At 40.8% G+C, this 25,086-nt stretch overlaps 2 protein-coding genes across 2 annotated transcripts in view; one reads left to right on the forward strand and one right to left on the reverse strand.

Moving 5' to 3' along the window:
* Window positions 1-6,920, reverse strand: part of ubtd1b (ubiquitin domain containing 1b) — a 15,155-nt gene extending 8,235 nt beyond the window's left edge. The window contains exon 1 of the mRNA XM_082543268.1: window positions 6,127-6,920. Within this exon, the coding sequence (XP_082399394.1) occupies window positions 6,127-6,208 (82 nt within the window). The 5' untranslated portion in view covers window positions 6,209-6,920. The remainder of the gene's footprint in view (window positions 1-6,126) is intronic.
* Window positions 6,921-6,993: 73 nt separating this feature from the next.
* On the forward strand, window positions 6,994-24,820 carry mms19 (MMS19 homolog, cytosolic iron-sulfur assembly component). Its single transcript, XM_082543261.1, has 31 exons — window positions 6,994-7,459; window positions 7,960-8,008; window positions 8,123-8,223; window positions 8,397-8,482; window positions 8,649-8,723; window positions 9,361-9,430; window positions 10,820-10,948; window positions 11,080-11,141; window positions 12,491-12,577; window positions 12,703-12,777; window positions 12,992-13,069; window positions 13,387-13,525; window positions 14,412-14,566; window positions 14,762-14,840; window positions 15,296-15,421; window positions 15,515-15,596; window positions 15,691-15,788; window positions 15,874-16,032; window positions 16,249-16,404; window positions 16,629-16,728; window positions 17,032-17,134; window positions 19,521-19,598; window positions 19,715-19,841; window positions 19,929-20,035; window positions 20,159-20,215; window positions 20,313-20,502; window positions 22,913-22,995; window positions 23,084-23,248; window positions 23,420-23,479; window positions 24,263-24,363; window positions 24,570-24,820. Exons 1-31 carry the CDS (start codon window positions 7,372-7,374, stop codon window positions 24,598-24,600), a joined length of 3,096 nt encoding a protein of 1,031 aa, XP_082399387.1. The 5' UTR covers window positions 6,994-7,371; the 3' UTR covers window positions 24,601-24,820.
* Window positions 24,821-25,086: the final 266 nt, after the last annotated feature.

The following is a 25,086-nucleotide window of genomic DNA, read 5'->3' on the forward strand; positions in this document are numbered from 1 at the left end:
AAAGTTATGAGGCAAAAATTAGAATACAATAAGAATAAATACAGTACACAACTGTACAGAATAGAATAAAATAAAATACTATATACAGTAGAATAAAATAAAATAAATATACAATAAGATAAAAATAGAATACAAATACAAATACTATATACAACTGAGTAAAAATACAACGATGACAGAAAGGATTATTGCACTTAGTATTATACTATTTTTACTATTATATTATTTACTGACAGAAAGGACTATGACTGGTCTGATTAGGCTGTATGTGGCCCATGATGTGAAGATGTGTTTGACATTCGTGAGCTATAGACATATTGCAGTTATGTCAACGTGGACGTACACAGTGTACAGGACACCCAAGTGGGCTCAACCTTGTAGTCAGTTATCTTATCACCACGCTACATCATTCAGCTTTCTGCAGTTAAAGACACGGCCCGCCTCTGTAGTTTAAAAGTGTTTTTAAAGCATCTGTAATGGTACTTAAAAAAAAACCCAAAAAAACACCACATGCATTATTACTACAATAGTGCCGCCACTGTCTTTATATGCTCTGTTTACAGATCACTCAGCTCAGAAAAGCTACCGACAGGTCCACCTGCTCCTATTTTGTAGCACATAGCCCTTAACATGGAACATGCTGGCTCTTAGAAGCTTATTGCATCAGTATCATCAGTAATAAACACTGCATACATTAAAGGCACTATGAGATTCCAAACTCTCATGAGCTCATTGAAAACTCCATTGTGCAACATGGCTCTATAAAACTTGGGTACACCATAAAGACCTCCTCATTTCTAAGATGAAACACATGCTGTAAATCCTCAACTATCTGTTTCCATTCTGCCGAGGCAACGTGACGTAACACTTGCAAAACGCGTCATACAAAAGAGGCTTGTGTTACAACAACAACAACAACAACAACTACTTAAATGTCTTCTTTTCAAGTTTTGCCTACAGCTATTGCAAACTGTTTTTTTCCTCCCCACAGTCTGTGTCACTTTATTCTGCATTCATATCTATTGGTTAGTACAGGGCTGCTCTAAAGTCTTGAGCCAGCCCTTATTTCTTTATATTTTGCTTCCAAGAAACCAGACTTGTAATTTTTAATGGGATCTTGAGCAATAGTTCTCCCGGCTTTCTGAAGGTCTTGCAAAGGTTTTCTTTGGACCCTACTCCTTTTCTGTTTGCTTGTTAAGCCATTTAACAACGACCTATAAATCATTCAAGCATCAAAAAGGCTTCTAACTCAAGGAATGAACCAGTTTTGTGCCTAACAGGCAACTTAGAAAAGAGCCAATTGTGAATGGCTTCTTTAGGCACTTTGTTACTAGCAGCCTGTCACCAAAGCACGAAATACCCATTTCTTTTGCTGAATCTATGAACAATGCCAAAGATTACACATTTTGACAGGCACAGCATTGTAATGTTGTCCTAAAAGTTAATTCCTAAAGAGGAAAGCCGACAGGTGGAAGACCAAAGATAAATGGAGTGGCCTTGAATATCATCTACAACAAATTAAGTGTCTAAAAGTCATGTTCTTAAGAATAATACCAGACACTCCAGCAAAGACTTGGCAAAGGTCTTTGCTGGATGAATCCAGATATGAGATTTTTGGCAAAGTGTTATCAGTAAGTACAGATGAGGTCAGGAGTGGTGCAAAGGGCAATGTCTACAGCAGGGGTAGGCAACTCCAGGCTTCAAGGGCCGGTGTCCTGCAGGTTTTAGATGTGTCCTTGATCCAACACAGCTGATTTAAATGGCTAAATTACCTCCTCAACATGTCTTGAAGTTTTCCAGAAGCCTTGTAATGAACTAATCATTTGATTCAGGTGTGTTGACCCAGGGTGAGATCTAAAACCTGCAGGACACCGGCCCTCGAGGCCTGGAGATGCCTACCCCTGGTCTAAAGCAGTCTACTGACCCTTAGTCAGTGATGTTGGAGATCTTCTCAAAACTAACGGAATTATGAACACAGGAAAGTACCATTAGGGTATAATCTGCCAAGCAGTGCCATCTCTTTCCAAATGGTACTGCATGGTATTGATTCACAGTTGGCATTTTTCAGCATGACAATGATCTCAAAAACACTATAAATGCAGTAAAAGCATACCTGGGTAGGAAATATGTACGTGTAACACTATCGGTCACAGACTATCCTTCACAAAGCCCGGACCTCAACGTTATGTGAGCAGTGTAGTGCACATATAATGTCTTAGTCATTAAGCTTTTTTATTTTGGTCAAATAAGGTAACAGAGACTTTGGCCTCATACTGGTTAATCCTCTTCATCTTCCACTGAGATGCTCAGGAGTTTAAAGTTTGAATATTAACAAAATTCATCAGAAGAGGGGATGGGTTGATACACGCAGGCAAACAGCAGTGCTGCAGTACACTCCTATGAATCAGTGTCACTGTGTCTGTACTTATAAGCAGTGAGCTAAACTGTATAGAAAAAGAATAGGGAGTGTGACCGCGTGCAAAAATGTTCACATTATAGGAGAATACTGCTGAAACTGCAGTACGGTGAGAGAGCGCGAGTGACAGAAATAAAATTTATGGGGATAAGTGTGTGTGTCTTAAAAAAAACTCGGTGAAATGCCTCATAAAACAGAAAACAGCAACAAGGCTTCCTTGTGCTGCAAAAACAGCACACCCGACAACTACAGGTGGCTGATGAAGATTACCTAACGCTAGGAACAAATGCTTTACTTTACCAAGATGTTGCTTTGAACCTGCAAAGACATTTAACAGCTGCACACATTCCCTTGAAATAAGGCAAACTATCAGGGGGGAAGGTGTGGTTGTCCACGTTCTTCCTTTAAAGAGCAACAAAGATAACGCCGCTGCCAGATGACACTGACCGAATTGCCACTGACCAAATCAATATGAGGACGTACTGGCGCACACTCACTCACGTGCTGTAACTGCTTATCTTATCACCACTTTTGTTTCCTTCACCTTTCTGCAGCTAAAGATACAGTCAGCCTCTAAAAGCTACTTTCGGCTGCTCCCACAGCCACAGGGGGTCGTCACAGCGGGTTGCTCTGCGTGTTGGATTTGACAGGTTTTTATGCTGGATGCCCTTCATGACACAACTCCAAAGGGATTCAGGTCTCCTCCCAGGATGGATCTGGGGGATCTTTTCCTTGTCAAACCAATGTTTACACTACACTAAAGATACAATGAGTCTCTGTAATCTGAAAATGATCCCTGAAGCAACTATAATATTTTACAGAATATTTTCAGCAAACTCTGAGCAAAAGTAATTAATCTTAATATTAAGACTGGGTAATTATTTTTGTTTTTCCAATTATAATTCGGGCATTCAGCAAACATAAAAACAAGATAATCATAAATGCAATAAAAATCAAGCCCAAGCATGTACTGTAAACTGTAAGGCCAGAAGTACTGGGACACCCACATGTAACACAAACTGCTCAGCTGTGCCATACCTTGTAGTTCCCGGTGTACAGTTTTTGTGCTGATGTTAAAACCAGAGAAGGACCCCACTCATTAACTTTAGCTGGCTGAGCAGCTGTCTTTCCACTTTGCAAAAAGATGTGACTGATTATATACGTTGTGACAAAGCCTGCATTCAAAGATTAAGAGGTGTGGCCCATTACTTTTGTCCATGTGTATGTTTATGTTGTTTATGCTGGATTGATCACTCTAATAGCGGTCACCCTTTAAATGGGAATGTGCTTGAGACAGCTGTGAAACGGGTTTGGTTCAACCAGAGCGATGATGTGTTGATGTAGCAGTAACCCTGCTCGGTACGAGACGAGCCAATAAAGTGAAAATATGACTTGAACGCCTCCAGGTCAGAATCCAGCCTAGACGTGACAATACAACAGCCCAGCTGATTTCTGGTTAGTCTGAGACAGCTGGATACAGACAGTGCTGAGAGCCACTCATGGGAAGGCTGGTTTGAGGTTTGATCTATATTTGCTTTTTACTGAAATTGTAAACCACTGTTACAGAGATGCTTAAAAAAACAAAAACACAACAACACTTGTAAATTATAGACATTGTCAACTAAAACAATGTGTTTCTCCTTAATCAAGCTGTTTTCTAAAGCAATTACATTCAAAATAGATAGACCACCTTGGAACGGGCAGGTTTCACTTTCATTTACAGTTCAGCTTACTTTCCAGTGAATTGTTTTGTTGATTCTTGAGATCCTAATCATTGAGAGCTTTGACATTATCATGGTTAATCAGTCTACCGTTATTATTAGGTGATTTACAAAACTAGCAAGCGAACCTTGTGCATATATATTCAGCAGGTTTTGTATACTCTTATAGCCTGATTGATATTTGACTTTTTAAAAATCAATATTTAAAATAAACTGGAAATTGTGCATTTCTAATCACCTTTCAGTTACATCCATGCTGCTTCTAAATGCGTTACTATCTTATAACGGGTTTCTGCAGATGTTTATTTAAAGTCCAAACATGTTCTTCCATTATTTTTCTCAGCATCACAATGCAAACGAGACTCCTTTTTGTTCCTTTAAGCGTGTTGTAGGCAGACCTAACACGAACATAGTAACACAAATTAGTGAGCTCTTATCCAAACAAAATTGGAACAAACGAAAAAATTGAGATCCCATATGAGCTATCCAATTCTTCCTCTTATCAAATGGGGTTTCTTTATGAGCATGTATGTAACAGAGTTACAGTCAGTATCAGTCTCAGTCACTGATACAGCGGGGCATGATGTGACTTGTTCTTGATCGAAGCCTTGTCTAGCAAAGGGAGCGTGTTGAGTCTAATCAAGTTGGGAAATCAACATGAGCCACTGCCAGAAAGCCTGGGTATCTTGGCTCTGACAGCTTTAACTTTAAATAGCTACTCTGGCACACGACAAAGAAACTTACCTTGAAGGTCATATTGGCATCAAAAATCTATGTTAGAGTCTAATTTTAGGATGCAACTCCATAAGCAGGGGTCAGAAAGTCTATTCAAACAACGCCCTTTTTTATATGGCGAAAGTTGGACTCCATCTTCAAAACCTCCCATCTTTCTGATGCAAACTGGAGACAATTCCCACTGGAAAAAGGCGGACTGAAAAACTTTCCAGCAGTAACAAATCAAGGGGACAGAACCTGCATCCAAATGAATAACAGACATTTAGTTTCCTGAGCAGCCACTCTAAGGCAAACACTGAGCTCAAGTGTGCTTGCACTGTAGTCACACAACCGTGCATGCTTTTAAAGCAATATGACAGAAATATGAAAAAGCTGGAAAGTCTTTTCCCATCCCAAAATGTTTACGTGACCCCCATTCATGAACCTGCCAGGCTGTAAAGCCCTAATCTCCCAATAATGACTGTATCATAACAAGGTCACACAAAATATAATCACCATTGTTTTCTGCAAAAGTAGAAGTTCCCAGTGTCTAATAATTCAGCTGCACTGCGCCTGTGTGTTGATGGTTAACTTTAGTTTGATTAACAAAGTAGCAGTTTATTATTATGTTAACTTCCAGGAAAGTCCGTAACCAACAGACATAAACTGATGTGAAAAGAGAGCAACTTCTGGAATTAATGTAACGTAGCTGGCTGTTACAGTAACCACAACACAGAGCTTACGCCCTAGATTTTAATATACGAAAATCACCCAACGAGCTTACTGTCATCAACTTTGGTACAGATGTTATCTGAATATACAGCTTCACCAGTCTGAACTGATAAGATGAAAAACTACCTCGTCAAAGCTAAAGAATCAAGCCCTTTTTTACTGATACAGAAGAGGCACACATCAAAGTCAGACAGCTACAGCAGAATCCAGTTTCCTGATGTGTGTGAGGAATCGTGAATGGAGATTTCGTGCACCTGCCCTCTCGTGGCTGCTGTTAAACAGAGGTCGATACCTCTGTTTAACAGCAGCCACGACACAAAAAAGGGATGCGAATCACAAGTGGTGGCCAGAAATGCACTCTCAGATAAATCTGAACCTGCTATTGTTATAGCAACACAAAACTATCAACGCCGAAATATTTCTCTTTTTTGGCATCACTGATCATCAACGGACAGAGACACTGTTGACTTTAAGTTTCCAGCTCTTATATTTCAAAGAAACCTCTCCGCATATTAATACAACATCCACACAATGTTGCCTTACCTCCTCGTCCACCGTTCCTGGAGGAGCCCCGACTCTGCGAGTCTTCCCAGCCTTCCAAGTATCTGCCCATACATCCCCCCATGGCTAACGGGCTCCAGATCGCTTTTACGGGTCTCACTGGCTAAACAGGGGCCCCATTGCGGACGAGGACGATGTACTAGGTCCGATGAGGAGGATGGTTTTCACGCACAGGGACGCAAGCCTGATATGTCATTCGTAACCGCACTGAGGGCGGCAGTTAATATTTAAATCACGTTTTGCAGGTCTATACGTTTGAGATTAGGGCTTAAAGTGCCCTCTTTGTAAATAACTTCTGCCTGCGTGTTGACACGCGCACGCAGAGTTCACGGCTCGTGGCCCGCACCAATGTTTCAAGAGTTTGAGCAATCCCCAGCATCTGCCACCAGCTCGTTGTTAGCTTCAGGATATATACAGTATGTTTCTACTGTTTAACGTAGCTGGGCTGACTTGTAAGTGTTGCTATTAACCCGTCCAGACACAGCGCACCTTTCTCGCTAACAGGCTAACAGGGCCAACACGCTAGCTACCACGGCGTAAGTAAACACAAACTTCCGCGCGCACGATATCATTTCCCCGCATCTTCCGTCTCTGACAAACGCAGCGGGTCATTACAGTCTCCCTCTGTCCGCCGTACGAAGGAGTACTTCAGTTCTTTGACGAGCTCGGTACAGTGTTTTCTTTAAATAGCCCCCCTAAAAAATTCTCCCTACTTCGCTGGTGAAAGGTGACCAGCGGCAGTCTGCTAGCGCCGCCGAACTTTTTTCTTTACGCTTGCGCAAAAGCATCCAGCCAGGTGTTGGTTTCTATTGCGTCGGGACTTGACGCAATTATGAACGGAGGAGTCCGCAAATTAATTTGTACAGCGGAGTTATCATATAACAGATACACGTTCTTCTAATGTCAATACTCTTACTTGAAATCATACTGGTAGTAATTAATTGGAACCTCTTGAAAAGCAAAACTTTAGTGGAAGGGAGAGGACGTACTAGTTCTAGTATTTGTAATGCATTGTTCGGACAGTACTTGAATGCAGCATTAAAGGAAAAATAATATTGAAGATTTTCTTCCACCATTTCTATAAATATGAAAAACGTGTGGAAATAATATTATACTGGTTTTAACGGTTTTATTTTTATCAGATATAATCTAAAACCCATCGCTTTTCGCGATTCACCTAAAGTTTTCGCGCATGCGTAGTGCCAGTGAAGTAGTTACAGGGACACGATGGCTGCGGACAGTACCTTGGCGCTGTCTCTGGTGGAGGAATTTGTGTCTGGACTGCAGGACAGCAAGGCCAAAGATGCAGCAAAAGGTAAAAGGCTTTCGTCGCGGTTTGCCGGTGACATTTTTCATAAGAGTAACACCGGAGAGGCTGTAGAGCTGCTCTCCGAGGATGCGCAGCGAGACGTGATGGTTAACTAGCTAACTTAGCGCCACAACATCCTGTGTAGTGTTATAACCGCAAGATAAAGAGTAAGCATTCGCCGTGAAAATATATTTGCTCATTTTGTCGATGTAAATGCACACTCTGAATGTATACATCGAGTTTGAACACATTGCCACTTCACAAGGACTCTTAATTTGATGCTAGTCCGTAGTGGTTAAAGCACATGCTGGTTGCTAGCTGCTGAGTTTGTGTAAGGTAGCCTGTCAATGAACCCTGTGGCCTTACCTTTGAATTATAACCTGGTACAACTACTAGAGTTAAGAGCATGCGTGTTCTTGCATTGCTGTAGCTCATCACTTCACTTCACTAAACTTATTTGTTTGTTTGTTTGTTTGTTTGTTTGTTTGTTTGTTTGTTTTGTTCAGGTGTCAAAGATGGGAAGTTTACAGTTCTGCAGCTGGTGGAAGCACTGGGGTAAGCTGTGTTCATCGTCATGTCAGGGGAAAATATCAGCCCGAACCAGCCAGAGTTTGCAATTATATTCCTATCTAATATCAACTTCCATCTTCATTACCTTTCCTGTTAAAGGTCCAGTCTGACCAGTTCTCAGCCTCACACTCGAGCCCGAGGAGTCCTTCTGCTCTCTGAGGTTTTGCAGGAGTGCTATAGAGAGCTTACAGAGAGAGAAGGTACACCTTTCTCCTTCCATATACTGTGCCAGCATTGCACAGCTTCTTGCAAAGTGACAAATCAAAAATGCACTCAAATAACTACATTTTATATTCATATATGTCTTACGATGACGCTTATTCATGTCAAGGGGCGATCAGCACTCAGCATTTCTTCCTGTTCTTCTCCACAGTGGAAGTGCTTATTGCCTTCTATGAAAACCGTCTGAAGGATCATTATGTCGTCACACCTCCCGTCTTAAAGGGGCTAAAGGAGCTGGTTAGTCGTTCTTTGATAACATTTAGTTTCTGCTCAAATCTGCAAGTTCATTTCAGGCTGAGGGACTTTTTTTGAGAAGTTCCAGATGTGAAGGTTGTGGTTGTGGATTTCCTCTTACTGTTTTGTTAATGTACACCCCCCCCCCCCCCCCCCCCCCCCAATTCAGACAAAGTGTACAAACCTGCCTCCTGGCTCAGCTGTGTCCATGTTGAGGTCAGTGTTCCAGGACATCCACGTACAGGTGAGACTGTCATATTGTTGTACATTTAAAGTGTTATTCTGAGGAATAATGACAGTGCTGGGTTGATTTTTACCTACATAATGTCATAGTTTTAATACTTAGTTGTGAGCTTTGTTGTCTTTGTGTTCTTTAAAATGGGAATTGAAGAGAACATGGATTTTACAAAGACCGCATGGTGTATTTTACTTAACCAAAATTATTGCCAAGATCAAGTTGTTGCTTAGAAATAACTCACCTAACATCTATAACTAATCTAGGTCACTGTACTTGGAGGGTTATGCTAATGTTAAAAATTACATTTAAGCAATTTGCAGTGCACGAGTTTGCACCATTAATCAAAGAATTTATTATGATTAACCAAACAATTCACGTTTTATATTCCACATATGATGTCAACAGTTCCACTGTCTGAGTTGTTTTTTCTGACGTTAGTGGACATTTTGTGACTTTTCCTAGTTTTGCGGTGTTTGTTTTTTCCGAAAGTAATGCATTTAAAACCTAATGTAGCACACTGTCGGAAACATCGTGCCACACTTGTTAGATGTTCTTGTTTCCTCTCTGTTATTGTTTTTGCTGGTAAAACTGACTCATCTAAAACCGTTCCTACTAATAACAAATGTATTTATTTCCCCTGCAGTCTCTGATGCTGTCAGAGAGAGCATGTGTTTACAGCATGCTTATCAACATCATGGAGACCAGAGAGGCGGGTAAGAGATTATGGTTTGATTCACAAAACCTCAGTTAACAGAGACAGAAAGCTCTGTGGAAGGAAGCAGGTCATGTTGAAATAACCGGTGATTTAAGAATTGAGCATGAGTTTTAAAAGTCGGACAATCTCACAGCAGTAATGGAAGGCGCTGACACGCTGTCCTCTGTTTGGCTAATATTTTAGGATAACAGCCATATGTAAAAAATGAAAATGGAGGGCTGACAGTGGAATAGTTGTGTTTAGCTACCAGCTGTTAAAATGGAAACGCTTACAGGAGGGATGGTACTGTGACCTGGGCTTTGTTCCAGAAAGCAGATTTAACAAACTTTAAATGTAAGCTCTGATTGTTTGGTTCCAGACCATGTTCACCGTGGCAACGGGCAAGACCCTCCTGTTTAATTCTGTGGATCATGTTTGATTGCGTTGTTTGTATTAACAACAGAAGAGGGGAAAAATATGATTTTTATATATATAAGTAGCAGAGATGTTTACTCATTTACACAGAATCATTTCATTATTATATATAAAAAAACAGCTGTGATCTAAATAGATTTTAAATGAGTTGTAAATCTTCGTTATTCAGCTGTGACCTGACAGGTACAGCATGCAGGTTACAGCAACTGTAGATAAAACAGTTTAATTACAAACTGGTGATATTAATCCGATCCAGTAAGGCTGATTGTAGGTGATTTGTGGGGTTTAATGACTCTGTTTTAAACTATATTAAGAACACTGTCAGAGTCTTAAAAATCATTACACTCTTCTTCATCTCCAATATGATGATAATCAACATGACTAATCACAACATTCTAATCACGATTCAGACCGAGTCATCAAAGACTGATTTATCAAAGTAAACATGAATGAATCTTGCTGGGATCTCTGGCTCTGATATGAGCTTTGATATCTGCCCTCTGACTTAGGGAATGAAACGTCATACAGCTGCTTCAGGAGCAGTCAGAGTGTGTGTGTGTGTGTGTGTGTGTGTGTGTGTAGGTTAAATAAGAGGAAGTGAATGATTGAGAAGAAGATGCAATCATTAGAAAACTGACAAATCCCCTTAGTACCAATGGTTTTTTTTTAGCTGCTGTTACTTGTTTCTTCCATTTTAATATTTTAACTTCACATAAGAAAATTAATCTTGTGGGTTTTTTTGCTCTTCATGCCAAAATAATAATCATCCCCACCTGGAGATGGTAGTAAGCTTCACCGATACACCCTCACCAGCTTTCCTAGTTTTGAGGAAGAGACGGTTGGTTGTATAGTTCCTTTATCGTGGCACTCTCACGCAAGCCATTGTTAGTCATTGTGTGAACCAGTGTTTGTCTGTTGTGTTGCAAAACTTTTTTTTCCCCACATGATGTGTCCCTGCTTCGTTTCCCCACAGAACTTAAGGGTTTGGGTGCCGACTTTGTCTTCGGTTTTGTGCAGTCCATGGACGGGGAGCGAGATCCTCGCAACCTCTTGTTGGCCTTTCAGATTGCCAAAAACCTTATTCACAGAGGCTATGAGCTCGGTGAGAACACCATAATTTCTTCTCACCGTCACCTCTTCTGTATTTCTGTGCGTCCCTGACCTGCAGCTCACCTTTTTTCTGCCACAGTGATCAAACTGTAACTCCCATTCCTTTCCTATCTGCTGTCTCAGGTAAATTCACAGAGGAACTGTTTGAAGTGACGTCCTGCTATTTCCCAATCGACTTCTCCCCAGTAAGTCCCTGTTTACTCAGCTGGTTTGGACCGAGAACTGAGTGTAGCAGACATAAATGTCATCACTGACTTCCTGTGACCTCAGACAGACTCTGTAGGAAGTTATAACGCAGCGACTGCTCGCGAAAAGCAGCTCAATGTCACAGAGCATCACAGGTCTCTCTGGAGCAAAGCAGCACATGGGTGCAAAGCTTGTTGTGTATGTGACGTAAAACATCATGTAAAGTATAAGAACGGGCATATTTAACCATGTGTATTATTAAGCATTCAAGGCCAGCATCCCTCATCAGTCTAAACTGAAGAGGAAACAGGAAACAGTGCAGGATCAGCATTAGTTTCTGAACACTTTAGACAATATATCCCAACACATCAGTCGACAGATTGGATCATTTAGAAAATCTATTATTATACATTTGCATTGATCTATATGAGCATGCTATGATAGTCATAGTTTATATTTAATAATGATTATATTTACTGATTCACTAATTAGTGACCATTTTAAACCATAACATGTTACAAAGTTTTCATTTTCACAGCAAATTTTGATTTAGCTTTAATCTTAATCTTCTGACTAAAACATCATTTAGTTTCATTCATAATTTAGGCGTTTAAGTTTTTATCAGCTAAATGTTGTAATGTTATCATAGACTAAATCTAAAGGTGACAAAAAGTGTAAAAGTTTGCTTCTGCCACTGAGTTATTTACAACTCATTTCATTTTTATTCGTTAATGAACATGTTGATACGTTAAACTGTAGTTTTTGTCCTTGTGCATTTTTTGTGTGTGTGTGTGGGGGGGGGGTGTTGATGAAAGCGAATGCATCAACAACCTCATTAGAATTATTGGTTGAGGAAATTAACACTGATGTTAGAACTCCTTGTAGGCCAAACTGGGATACATGTGACAACAACGTGTAATAAATATTGTTCATGTGTTGTAAAGCAATATAAGACAGAGATCTAAAGTTTAACCCTGTGAATTTTGGGCAGCATTTTTGCTTCACGATTGGTTGCCAGTTGATAATGACTGATCAGTGGTCTTTGAGATTACATTTTTATTGTATTATTTCAGGTATTAAATGAAATGCAAATGCAAGTCTGCAATAGCACGAGTCTTTCTGCATTTATATATTTGTGTTTGTCAGAAATATCGACACTCACCTTGGTGCTTGTATAACAAAAGAGACATCTTTCATATATGCATTGGAGTCTTTATATTCATTATTTGATAGCGCAGTGAAGAGGGACAGGAAACTGGGAGGGGGTGTGATGTACTTTCCATTATCTGTGAATGTTTGTAGGGTTCTGCATGTTTTAATAGACTTCTTAAATCTCTTCTCACTTCAGCCTCCTAATGACCCACATGGCATCACCAGGGAGGAACTGGTTCAGGCTCTGAGGGCCGTCCTTACTGGGACTCCAAATTTTGCAGAGGTGAGTGAAAGTATTATTTATTTATGTTTTTTTCAAATGTCGTTTACTTTTTCTGTTTTGGAGCTTTTCCTCCTAAGCAAACTAAACGAAGGGCCTCTGCGCTAATATTTGTTGCTATCTTACAGTTTCTGTTACCTCTCCTCATCGAGAAGCTGGACTCAGACGTTCAGAGCGCAAAGCTGGACTCGCTGCAGACTCTGGTGAGAAACTCGTCTCTAAAAATGTTGTGTGCCTCCAGCTAAAACAGGAGCTTACAGTTCAGATATAAACATTTGACTGTCAGCTGCACAGAGTATGCATGAGTAAAGGTGAATGATGCACAGCTCACGATTCCCTTAAGCAGCAGAGTCGTTTGTCACAAGTGGTCCAGCGCAGAGTCATGTAGATAAATTGTGATTATTTTTACATTTTCAGGCTGCTTGTGTGTCACAGTATGAACACAAGCATGTGGCTGAATTCCTGCAGGGACTGTGGACAGCAGTACGCAGAGAGGTCTGTTTGAGATCAGTTTTTAAATGTAAATAGCAGTAGTACTTGTAGTACTTATTTTGTGCCTTGGCTCTGTTAAGACATATTTTAATATCTTGTAGCTGGTCTTTATTCGGTGTGGTGTGATTTTAATTTCTGTTTTTAGCTCGTTTTGACCCACTCCACCCTCATAAAAAACATAGGCACATTTAAGGCCAGTAGTGCTTTCTGAAACACCAAATACTAGGTTTCTTTTGTAGCATTAAGCGAATGAAGACCTCACTGCTGTTTAACTAACAACAGCAGAGTCAAGTTAAGTTGTGCTTGTTGTGTCGTTGCAGGTGTTTCAAACCTCCAGCGAGAGGATCGAGTCTGCAGGCCTCGCTGCTCTTACCGCACTCACTTCCTGTCTGTCTCGCTCAGTCCTCAGCTCTGACTCTGAGGACTCCCTCAGCACATTCCTGGATTTCATTCTCACAGGTAAAATGCAGCTTTGTTATGCATGCATGAAAATGTGAAAAAAGGTACATTTGTTCCAGAAAGAAACATAGAAATGAAATTCTGTATACTGATGAGGAGGAATATGGCACTATGTAGTACAGTACACTGGGGAGGAAGTTGGCAGGAAACTTTTTTTTTAAATATATATACTGTGTATACCACCACAACTTTTTCATAACCTAATATATCATGTTTGCTGTCTAACAGATTGATTGTACAGGTGGGTTGAAAACACAATATTTGAGTCTTAGGGCCGGGTCCAAAAGGCCTAGATCCCAACTCCTATGGCAACAATCACTTGCTATGGAAAAATTGGTACTTCTCAAGGCCCCCTGAGGCTGACTTCAGTGTTAAAATTCCCAACATGACACCATGAAATGCATTTTTACAACCTGTTAGAAAAAGTGTTCTACCCGCTGCTTTTTAAATACAGCAGATATATTTGGATACTGTTGTAAAGTTAGGGTCGTGGCCTCTCTGACTGACAGATGTCTACACAGATAGCTGTAGCCAGGGGTTCTCTGCCAGGCCTTTGTGAGCTTTTTAGACTTAGCATTAGCTAATAACTTAGCAACCCCCTCTTGCCTAAATACTAAACACTTTTAGCTCCAGAAAAAACAACAGTGCAGTGACCAAAATTGCTAATGTTGAGGCTTTATAATGAGGAGCCCAAAAAACTGAGGGTGACGTCACAGTTACTGGGTCCATCTTTTATTTACAGTCTATACAGTCAACGTAAACACACTGTAATTGTCAGCGGTTCTTTGGAAGAAATCAGTATTTATTGTTAAACGTAGTTTTAAACAATGAGTCTCTGAGACATTCAAATGGGTCTTGTGTTGTACTGTGTTGTGCTTTTTTTCAGACTGCAAACATCACCTGTGTGAACCAGACTTAAAGCTTGTATGGCCGAGCGCAAAGCTCCTCCAAGCCGCCTGCAGCGCCTCCACTAGTGCGAGTCACATCATTACAGCTGCTGTCATGCCATCGCTACTTGAGCAATATAACAACAGAGCACAGGTAATAGAGACAGCTGATGTCCACATGTTTAACTGGTTTAATATTGGGCTATTTAAGTATGGGTAGAGTAGAGAGAATGTGTTGTATGAGAACTCTAGAGCCTGTTTTCTTTGATTAACATCTGGATTTTTATGTTTTTGTTTTGTTTTTAACACAACTAAGTCCATGATCACATCTGTTTCTCTCTCTGTGCAGTGTTCCCATAGAAGGACATTACTGGAGGTGGTGCAGCGATTTATCCATTCAGTAAAAAACTGCCAGTCTTCAGACAATGGTGAGTGCTGTGTTCACTGCTGTTTTTCCCTCTTCTAGTCACCGCTGCATCTCATTAAACTTCAACATCGGCCATAAAATCTTGAAATTATAGCTCTTCATTTGTTACTCTACATTTCAGATATGCACGTCCTCGATCCTGTAAATATTTGAATCTTCTTGACTGTGACTTTGCTGATATATATCAAACAGTTTTGTTTGTCTTTTGCTTGAACTGAGTCAAGCTAAAACATTCAGTCCAGTGACCAAAGAAAAACTTTACTTGGTTACGGCTGTTGACCTTTAATCATTGTCAGTTTCTGTGTGTTTACACTGTAATTGTCACAAACTTCAAACAGTTATAGTGTGGTTAAAAAAAAAAAGATAACTGTTTACTTGCTGCTTGACTGTGACCAAGGGAACTACAGCTTTGACCTCCTCTGTTTCTCGTAACTGCGTTTCGTCTCTTTACTTCAGATGAGAGTGTGTTTTTAGCCTTCCGAGAATCTCTGTGCGGCGTCGTGTTTTCTGCTCTCTCTGAGAACAACTCCAGCCTGCAGATCACTGCCACCTCTGTGCTCACATCACTGGCACAACAAGCAGGTACTTAAATTTAAAAATATATAATTGCTTAAAAGCGTTATAACAGAGTCAGACGTTTTTCACGAATGTTGTAAATATTTTCCCCTTGTTCAGGTCTGCTGTTAGAATCTGATATTGAGCTAGCTCTTGATCATCTGACCAGACTGCTGCTGATTGAAGAGGATGACAGAGTCAGGTGAGCTTTCGTTTCTCTTTGATGCTCCCTGTTATCTATTTGAATCCCGTTCATCCTGACACCTCTCTTGTGTTTGTCTTGTTTCTGCCTCCAGTCTTGCTGTGGCGGAGTGTGCTGGAGCCTTAGCGCAGCTGCACCCGGCACTCGTCATCTCCAAACTGATTCCAAGACTAAAGAACGAGATGTATACTGGTAAGCTGCTGAAAATATCATGTATTTTAGGCACAGGAACACATACAAGTAGTGTTTATGTGACCTGGCCCTCCTGTCTGTTCAGAGCCCATGAATCAAGACCAAGGGGAGGTTTCTGAACTACATTCCCATCATGCAGTGCGTCAGCGGTGTTTGTCAGCTCTGGCTGCAGTGTCCATCCAACCCAGTGTTGTCCAGGAGAGCACACCTGTCCTCCTGGAGGTCCTTCGTTCAGCACACACAGGTAATCTGGCAAAAAAGATGCTTTTTTTTTTAGCTTCAAGTACTTATATTTATATATAGTATGTTTATAACTGATCAGTGGGTCATGGTGCAAATTTACAATCACACATCACTTCACTGGAGTTAGTCTCCAAATTCAAAAAGCTTTACCAAAGCGTGTTGTTGTCCTATGAAATGCTCTAAGGTTAACACCTCTGTGACATCTTGTTCATTTCAGGTGATGTTAGTTTTTCAGTGGATGAGGTGGTGCTGACGTGCCGCAGCCTTCAGAGAATAGCAGAGCAGGTCCAGGACACCGAGGAAGCGGGACGCTGCTTCCACAACATCATCATCCCACACCTGTTGTCTCTGGCGCTCCAGGCAGCACTGCAGGGTGAGAAAGGATCAGTGAAAGGATTGACCAGCTTCATCTTACGTCATCAAAATAGTTTTAATTTGAATCTTCTCAGTATAACTTATGAATTAACAGACTTCCATCCATTGAGTCCTGAAGCTACAGTTATATTTTTCTAACAACTGAATTGAGCTTTCATTTGTAAAACGTGTTCATGTCAAAAACATTTAGTCCCCCAACTTTAAAAAACAATTGCTCTTCAGGTGAGGGATCATCTGGAACTCCTAGTCCTCTGGTAGAGGAGGTGGTCTTGTCTGCCATGGTTCCTGTCATCAGCACTTCCTGCTCCAGACTGCAGCCCACGTCAGTAATCTTGTTCACCTCTTGGCCTGATTTTATTTTGTCTTTTGACACATTTACACATAGTAAATGTTGTTATTCTTATCACACCTAGTGTCTCTAAATGCAGAGATAAACAAAACAAAGTTGCACTAAAAGTAGCTTGTACTTGCTGTATTTCCTCCTTTGTGTCACACCTGCTGATCTAAATATACTATTTCCTGTCTGTTTCACAGTCTCTCTTTTTTTCTTCTTTGCGAATGCCTTTGATTTGTTTGCACAATGCAGAGCGTACTTTTTGATGAGGTGTGTGTGGCTTCCTTTCAGCCTGGCGGGGCAGACGGCGTCGAGAGCTGTGTCTCTCTTCCTGGATGGCGATGTCTCTTTTTTGCCTGACAACTCGTTCCCTTCACACATGCAGCTTCTCAAGGTCTGTTTTTGTCTGTGCTCATTTATTTTATGTATTAAATATTAGTGACTGTATAATTAGTTTATAAAGAATCAGACGGTATACAAACTGATGCAGTCAACACAAATGTCAAGGCAGTGTTGTGTTCTGGATGGCTTTTTCTGATTTTAAGCTTTCTAAAATAAACAATGCCAGAACTACATATAGGGTCATAAATGTACATAACCATTCATCTATTCTCTTCAGTGGGGGGCGGAGCCTATCTCAGCTGTCTTAAGCTGGGCATACACTGTGCAATTTTTTTTTCAGTTGCGTTATTCAGCTCCTGCTCAAACTGTACGATTGACTCGCAGAGGTTAGAAGTTCGTAGGTCACGATGCAGGGTCTCACACTATACGGCCCGATGCTCTGATGCGACCTGAGTGCTCACACTGTGCGTCCATAACATGAAGGTTATAACATAAAATCTGTCTCTCGCTCTCCCTCTCTGTCTTTCACTCACACAGACACACCACCACCATCAACTTTGCTAAATTGCTCATGAAAAACATTGATCAGGCAGCTGTGATTGAGCAGCAGCGTAGATCCAACTATTTTCATGGTCAGAGCGGTCGTGATAACTTCGTGAGGCCACATCGAAAAGGCTCAGATGAGCTTGCCAAAGTTCTACAAGGTGTGCTTTCATCGCTTGTGTCCAGATCACATGCCGCACTGCCGTGCTGCTCCACCTTTTCACTTTCATTTCTGTGTTTGTGCGTGCGCAGTGTGAGAGGCTGCGGTGACACCCTCACGAAGGCCGACAGGATTTCAAACACGTTTGATTTTCTTACGACTAGGGCTGCCACAAACGATTATTTTGATAGTCGACTAGTCACCGATTATTTATGCGATTAGTCGACTAATCAGATCATCATCCACTGGACGTAAAACTACAGCTTATTGCACCAGCAGCATCTGCTCTTATATAACTATCATTAGCTTACAGCTTTAAGTGTGTAAGGTCTGTGCTAACTAAAAATAAAGACAAGATGATAGTTTATTCAATTTTAATGAAATTTGCAGATTGTTTCGGTGAAGTTTAATGAACTCCTTGCTATCTAAAATATAACAGGACAACGGAGTATATTCTCCAGCATCTCACACTTTTGATAATCAGCTGTCTGCTTGACGTTTATTCAGCTGTGTAAAAACTATAACTTTAATCTCAGACAAACCGATTTACTCAGGAACAAATAAAATACAAAAAAAAAAAAGCCAAACAACAACATTTTTAATTTATCTAAGTGACTCATATATATTTAACCTGAGTAGCGAAAGATGGCGGTGGGTTAGAAAACAATTTGCCGGGAGTCCGGTGTTCTCACCGCGCTAGTGACCTAGCCCCCGGCTAGCTATCGAGCTGGTGGGTAACAGACGTCTCCGAAAACGTCGGAGCGCTTTTGAAAATATGTGGTGTCCTGATAAACTGAGCCGATATTTGAGGTTTACACAGCTACATTCTCGCCTGAAAATACGTTAAACGTTTATTTTGTGACCCAGAAAGAATAATAAGAGTAATATTAAAACTAACTAGCTGCCGCCATTGTTGGAAACTAAGCTGGGCCGCGCTATGATTTCTGGGACACAGCTGCTTCTTCTTCTTCTTCGGGGTTTAACGGCAGCTGGCATCCTTGTACATGCAGTGCTGCCATCTTCTGTTTCAGTCCGTTATTACACTCTTAAATCCTGCTACTTATTCCTGCGTCTTTTGGGATCTTACAAAGCTTCAAACGACGCGTCGACTATTAAATCAGTCGTCGACGATTTTGATAGTCGACGTAATCGTGACTAGTCGACAAATCGTGGCAGCCCTACTTACGACCAAGCGATTGATGATCGGGAGCTGGTTGTGAGGTGTTAATCGCTTCTCGTTACCCCATGTTTACAACACGATGCACGACACACGATTAAGGCGAAACTCGGCCAACCCCCAAAACGGTCGCACGACTGAAAACTGCTCAAAATGGGCCAAAAACCGCACAGTGTATGCCCAGCATTAGAGGCAGGGACCCTGGACAGGTCGCAGGGTTAACACGTAGAGACAAACAACCATTCACACTCACGTTCACACCTATGGGCAATTAACCTAAACACCCAACTGGGTATATGCATATTTTTACAATGTTTTTATTTCAGAAAAGCTCAAGTGAAAAGTCATTTGTTTAGTTTTTATTTATTTATTTTTATTTGTTTATCTCTTAAATGTGTGTTTTGCCATTATTTGACTTGAGAAAAAGAGCAGTTGACAAAAGTATTGAAAGCACATTAATGCCAACATTCACATTCCATTATGAGTAGAAGCAAGCTTTAAACTGGAACCACTCCATCAGGTCACGTCTCGGGTAACAAGTGTGATTACTTTTCTCAGAAGCAGGAGGGGGATTCCTGGAGCCTGTCTCGGCTGGTTTGTCTGCTTATGGGCAGTGTGTGTTCTCTACCTCGCGGCGTGAGTCTCATGTTAAACAACTAATTCAGATTTCCGTTAAATTTAAAGAAATAAATAAAAACTTTTAGGAAATGTATGTTGAAGTTTGTTTTGACAGTGTTAAGTATCGTCTGCAGGTGGAGGTGCCCCAGATTGACAAACTGCTGTCGGCACTGGAGGAGATGAGCTGCACTTGCAGCCACCCGCTGTCATACACGTCAGCTGCAAAGTGCTTTGCTGGCCTGGTCAACAAGAAACCACAGGGTCAGTTTGTGTCCTGTCACAGCTTGGCTTTTATTAAATCTAAAAGCTTTAGATCATTTATTAAAACATTTTCTGTTTCTTCTTCAGGAGATTCCCTCGACAGCCTAATTCAGAGGACAGTGAAGAGAGTGTGCAGCGAGCTGGACTCACCTTCATCCTCTGTTCACACTCAGGCATTTACACTTATGATCTGGGTAAGAGTGACTGTGTCTGTACTGCTCACTCCTAATCATCAGCGCATTAAGAGCTTTTACTTGTTTCACCACTCACCTTACAAATCTTTTTCAGAATGATAGTAAGGTTGTGCTTGTCCGCAGGTTTCCAAGGCTCTGCTTCTGCGATACCACCCTCTGTTCACAACACTGACCGACAAGGTACAAAACTGAGCAGCACACAGTGGAGCTTTCATGCTTACTGTGTTTTTAGTGGAAAACACATTTGGTGTTACTCTCTTTTCTGTGTACCTCGCAGCTCTTCTCTCTGCTCGACGATGCCGGTTTAGGTCCGATGGCGGCGGCAGACGGCTTCTCTCTACTCATGAGTGACTCCACTGACGTCCTGAACAGAGCTTGCCACGCTGATGTACGCATCATGTACCGCCAGCGCTTCTTCAGCGAGAACAAAGCCAAGCTGGTGCAAGGGTTCAACGCTGCACCCCAAGGTAAAGGCACCAGGACAGTCGAACCTACACAAACAATTTACAATTTACTTTGCCTTGTTTGGTATCATCCTTTTCAGCACAACCTCACGTGTCTGAATTTACAGTTATGTTTTCATTTTGACATACTGTATTAACACAATTGATCTAAAATCAGGCAAAAACATAAAATCAGAGTAGAAAAAGTTCTATTTTTTTACTGTAGCAACCACAAACATGTTTATTTAATCATATTTCATAACTTTAAATGCAAATATAAATTGTCAATTTTAAAATCATATGCACAAGTTTTGTCTTAAGCAGAGAGTGCTTGCTAGCGCTGTCCTTAGAGAGTAAAGGTGACGAAACTACTCAGGAAAAAACGCAGCGTATATATTGTTTATCATGACTCTGGTTTTACGTGGCCTATCAACACAATTTAAAAACTGGTATAGATCACATTGTTGCTTTCTTAAAGTAGTCATGGTAAGCCAATCGCAGTCAAACAGCAGCACTCATACGATTAATTACCCCCCTAGCTACAGGTGTTTTGCCAAAAAGTGATCGTCTGCCAGAAAGTGATTGCCGTCCGCGGGAGCGCGCGCAGCTGCTTAAAGCTGTAGCGCCCAGATTACTTACAGCTACTTCCGTGCAACTGATATAAAGTGCGGTAAGCTGAACACAGCTTCAGCCGTCTGTTTGTTGAAAAATAGTAACGCGACCGCATTTTCTTGTTAGTAACGGTAACGGCGTTGTAACGATAGAAATAGTGATTAGTTAGTAACGCCGTTACTTGTAACGCCATTATTCCCATCACTGCCGTTAATGTTTAGAAGCAAAAAAAGAAACAGCTTTTTATTCTTGAGTACTGCAAATATTGCACCAATAGTTTCTTTGGATGGAGGAGACTTAAAGGGAAAATAGCAAAAGTCTTAGCCAACACATGATGTTCAGGTTTAGAAGTGTTATTCACTAGACCTACTAATTAGAGTGCAGTAGCAGTGCTCAGATGTACAAGATTACTGAAAATAAATGTGTAAAAAATGTTTCACCATTAGCAGAAACATATAAAACTACACGTGTGAGCTGTTTAGTCCAGACATTTATATTACAGTGGTGTAAAAAAAAAAAAAGTTCCTGATTTTCTAGTGTTTTGCATATTTGTCACGCTTACATTTTTCAGATCATCAGACAAATGTTAATATCAGACAAAGATACCCAGAGTAAATACAAAGTGCAGTTTTTAGATGATGATTTCATTGATTGAGAGAGAAACGTCCAAACTCTCCTGGTCCTCTCCGAAAAAGTAATTGCCCCTCCTGCTAAACTATGAATTAACTGCGGTTAACCACATTTTGTGGAAAGATGAGTTCAGTTTTACTAAACACACTGAGGCCTGATTACTGGCAGACCTGTTGAATCAAGAAATCACTTTATTAGAAGCTGTTTGACAAAGTGAAGCAGGCTGAAAGATCTCAAAAAGCAACACATCGTGCCACCATCTGAAGAAACACCTGAGATACAAAATCCCTGACATCTATCAGTCTGGCAGGGGTTCTAAGGCTTGGGGACTCGATTGAACCACAGTAAGAGCCATCATACACAAATAAAGAAAACTTGGAACAGTGGTGAACCTTCCCAGGAGTAAGCGGCTGACCAAAATTACCCCAAGAGCGCAGCGACGACACATCCAAGAGGCAAAAACAACACTGAAGAACTGCAGGCCTCACTTGTCTCAGTTAAAGTCAAGAGTTCATGATTCAACATTAAGAAAGAGACTGAGAAAAAATGGCCTGGGGGGGGGGGGATATCAAGGAGAAAAGCACTGCTGACCAAAAGGAGGATAAAGGCCAGTCACACATTCGCCATTAAAAATCTTGATGATTCCCAGGACTTCTGGAAAAAAAACGTTCTTTGGACTGATGAAACAAAAGTGGAACTTTTTGGGAAGGTGTCTGTCTGTTCTGCAGCAGGTAAATGATCCAAAACACACCAGAAAGTCCACCTCCGAATGCCTCATGAAAAACAAAGGGCAATTCACAGCAATTACAACTATTCTGCAAAGATGAGTGAGTCAAAAATCCTCCACAGTGGCAGTTATCGCAAATGCTTAATTACAGTTGTTGCCACTAAGGTTTGCCCAACCAGTTATTAGGTTAGGGGCTCAATCACTTTTTCTAACAGGGCCAATAAGGTTTTGATATTTTTCTTCACTTCCTTCACTTAAAAACTGCATTTTGTGTTTACTTGTGTTATATTTGATTATCTGAAACATTTAAGTGTCACAAACATCAAGAAAAAAAAAAAAGGAATTTGTCACCAAAAACTGATGAAGACAAAGATTTCCATGCTTTAAACCCTGTTTGATCAGTGTATATACAAGATTCAGAATGTAATGTTTTTGGTTTATTTGTGTATTGTTTGTTTCCACCAGAGAAGAAGCCCAACTACCTGAAAGCTTTATCTAACATCGTCAATAAGCTGCCCAAGCAGGTTCAAGTCACTGAACTTCCAGCGGTGAGTAACACAGAGCAGCTCTGATGCTCGTAAGAAATGACTCGAGCTGGTAGGTGCCTGTAATCATCAAAGTCCTGTTCCTGTGCAGCTTCTTTCTCTGCTGCTGGAAGCCTTGTCGGGTCCTGATCAGGACATTCATCTGACAACTCTGTCCTGTCTGGAGCCCGTCCTCGTCAACCCACCACAAGTTCTCATACAGCAGCTGGAAGCTTTGGTCAACAGGCTGCTGGCCCTCCTCTGCAGTCCAGCTATGGTTAGTTAGATCACCACAGTCTGTTCACTAACTATTCAGTCTCCTCAAGATTATAAACTGTTGTTTTGTTTTAGTATTTAATGCTGTAAGTGCTCTACAAAAAGCCTACCTTCATTATTGGACTGTATAAGTTCATTAAATGATGACAGTGTTTTTTCCTTTACACTGCAGAGTGTACGGATTGCTTCGCTGTCCTGCATCAGCGCTCTTTCCTACTTCCCTGTACATGAGGTAAAACGTACCATCTTTGAATACTTTGGTTTCAACCTCCATAAGATTTTTTTTAATTCCTAATTTGTGTGTTTTATCTTTAACTGTTTGAAAAACTTTAAATTCAACCAGTTTATTGAAATATGTTTTTGTTTTACAAAAGCTGAATAAGGACTCACAAACATAAACTACGGTTCCTGAACATGGAAACATTTAGCGATCAGACTGAATTGACCAATCTGACTAAATGCAGTCAGTTATATTGAAGCTAATTACTAAAGGAGTCTTTATGATTGTTGGATTTCACCACAATGTTTGAGTCAGAGAATTACAAGCTACAAATTTGTCATCGTGTGACACTATTGATCCTCATAAGTCAAATTTCTGTATTTTCCCTCCTGGACATAGTGCTGTTTATCAATGGCATTTGTGCTTGGTTGCCAAAAGTACCGTTAAATGTATTTGAGAAGCTCAGCAGTGATGTTTCTCTCTAGAAATCATGAGTTTTTTTGTGAGCAGCTCCATGTGGGACCTGTTTTCTGTCTACTGTGTACTTAAACCAATGAGAAACATTACAGCTCAGCCGAGATGAGCACCATTAATATTTACATCCTGTCACCCACTCATGAGCATAACAGGATTTTGTGGTGAACTGCCCCTTTAAGGCCTTAGAAGAAGAGTCCGTGATTCTAATCGTCACTTTTCCCAACATTTTTTTTCAACAGGAAACTTGTATAAAAAGTGTAATGTTAACATATTAATTGCTTTACCGATTTTTTTCCTCCTATCTGTGTGTGATTTAAGGTGTTGCCATTTCGGGCCCGAGTACTTCGAGCGCTCGCCAAACCTCTGGATGACAAGAAGAGGCTGGTGAGGAGGGAGGCGGTTCAGGCCAGAGCACAGTGGTAAGAACTACCTTTTCCTATTAAAGATGGACTCCTCTAAAAAATCCAAAAACAAGTGATTTATCTAGAAGACATGTCAGCTTGTGATTATACTGATGTTACTCTAACTCTTTTCCTAGTCCTGTGAATCTTACTAGCATGTAAACAGGTGCCATAGCATTTAGTAAAGCATGTGTTTATGGCTATTTCTCTAACTGTCCCTGTAGGTTCCTCTTAGGAAGTCCTGGTGGAAGATGATTTCCCCCCTAATCGCCACCAAATTACAGATACCAAGTAGCACTCAACGGCTCACGCTCTGCGGGTCAGCTCTCCAGCAGCCTCCACCCTCGAGGATCTCCCAGCTTCCTTCTGCCCCTCCTACTCTTCCCCTTTATACTGAAATGTTTTAACTGTCTGTATTTTCACAAACGCACAAGACTGTATAGACTAACGCACATAAATCTGATGGCAGAGCTTAGTCAAAAGAATGAAATGAGTGTTTTGTTATTACGCCTCATGAATATTGTTGTCCTGTTGGACCAAACAGTCACATGAAATGAGATGACGCCATTTTGATTGGGAAATATTTCACTGCTGAAGGTGCAAAAATTTCAAAATGAGATTTTAGGCGTATTTATATTTTAGGTTTTACAGCTGGTAAAATCATATATGCATTAAGGTCATAATCATAATGAAGGGACACTGGTTTGGTCAGCTAACAAAATAACAAAAAACCACTTACAA

This window comes from Aulonocara stuartgranti (genome assembly GCF_965226115.1).
Source record: "Aulonocara stuartgranti genome assembly, chromosome: 8".
NCBI classification, from domain to species: Eukaryota; Metazoa; Chordata; class Actinopteri; order Cichliformes; family Cichlidae; genus Aulonocara; species Aulonocara stuartgranti.

What these genes read in the sequence shown, in the direction of transcription:
- mms19 (XM_082543261.1), top strand. Translation starts at nt 7,372, where the DNA reads ATGGCTGCGGACAGTACCTTGGCGCTGTCTCTGGTGGAGGAATTTGTG. An exon ending in GGACAGCAGTACGCAGAGAG is followed by an intron (nt 13,070 to 13,386) that starts GTCTGTTTGAGA and finishes GTGTCGTTGCAG; the next exon opens with GTGTTTCAAACCTCCAGCGA. An exon ending in AAAGAACGAGATGTATACTG is followed by an intron (nt 15,789 to 15,873) that starts GTAAGCTGCTGA and finishes CTGTCTGTTCAG; the next exon opens with AGCCCATGAATCAAGACCAA.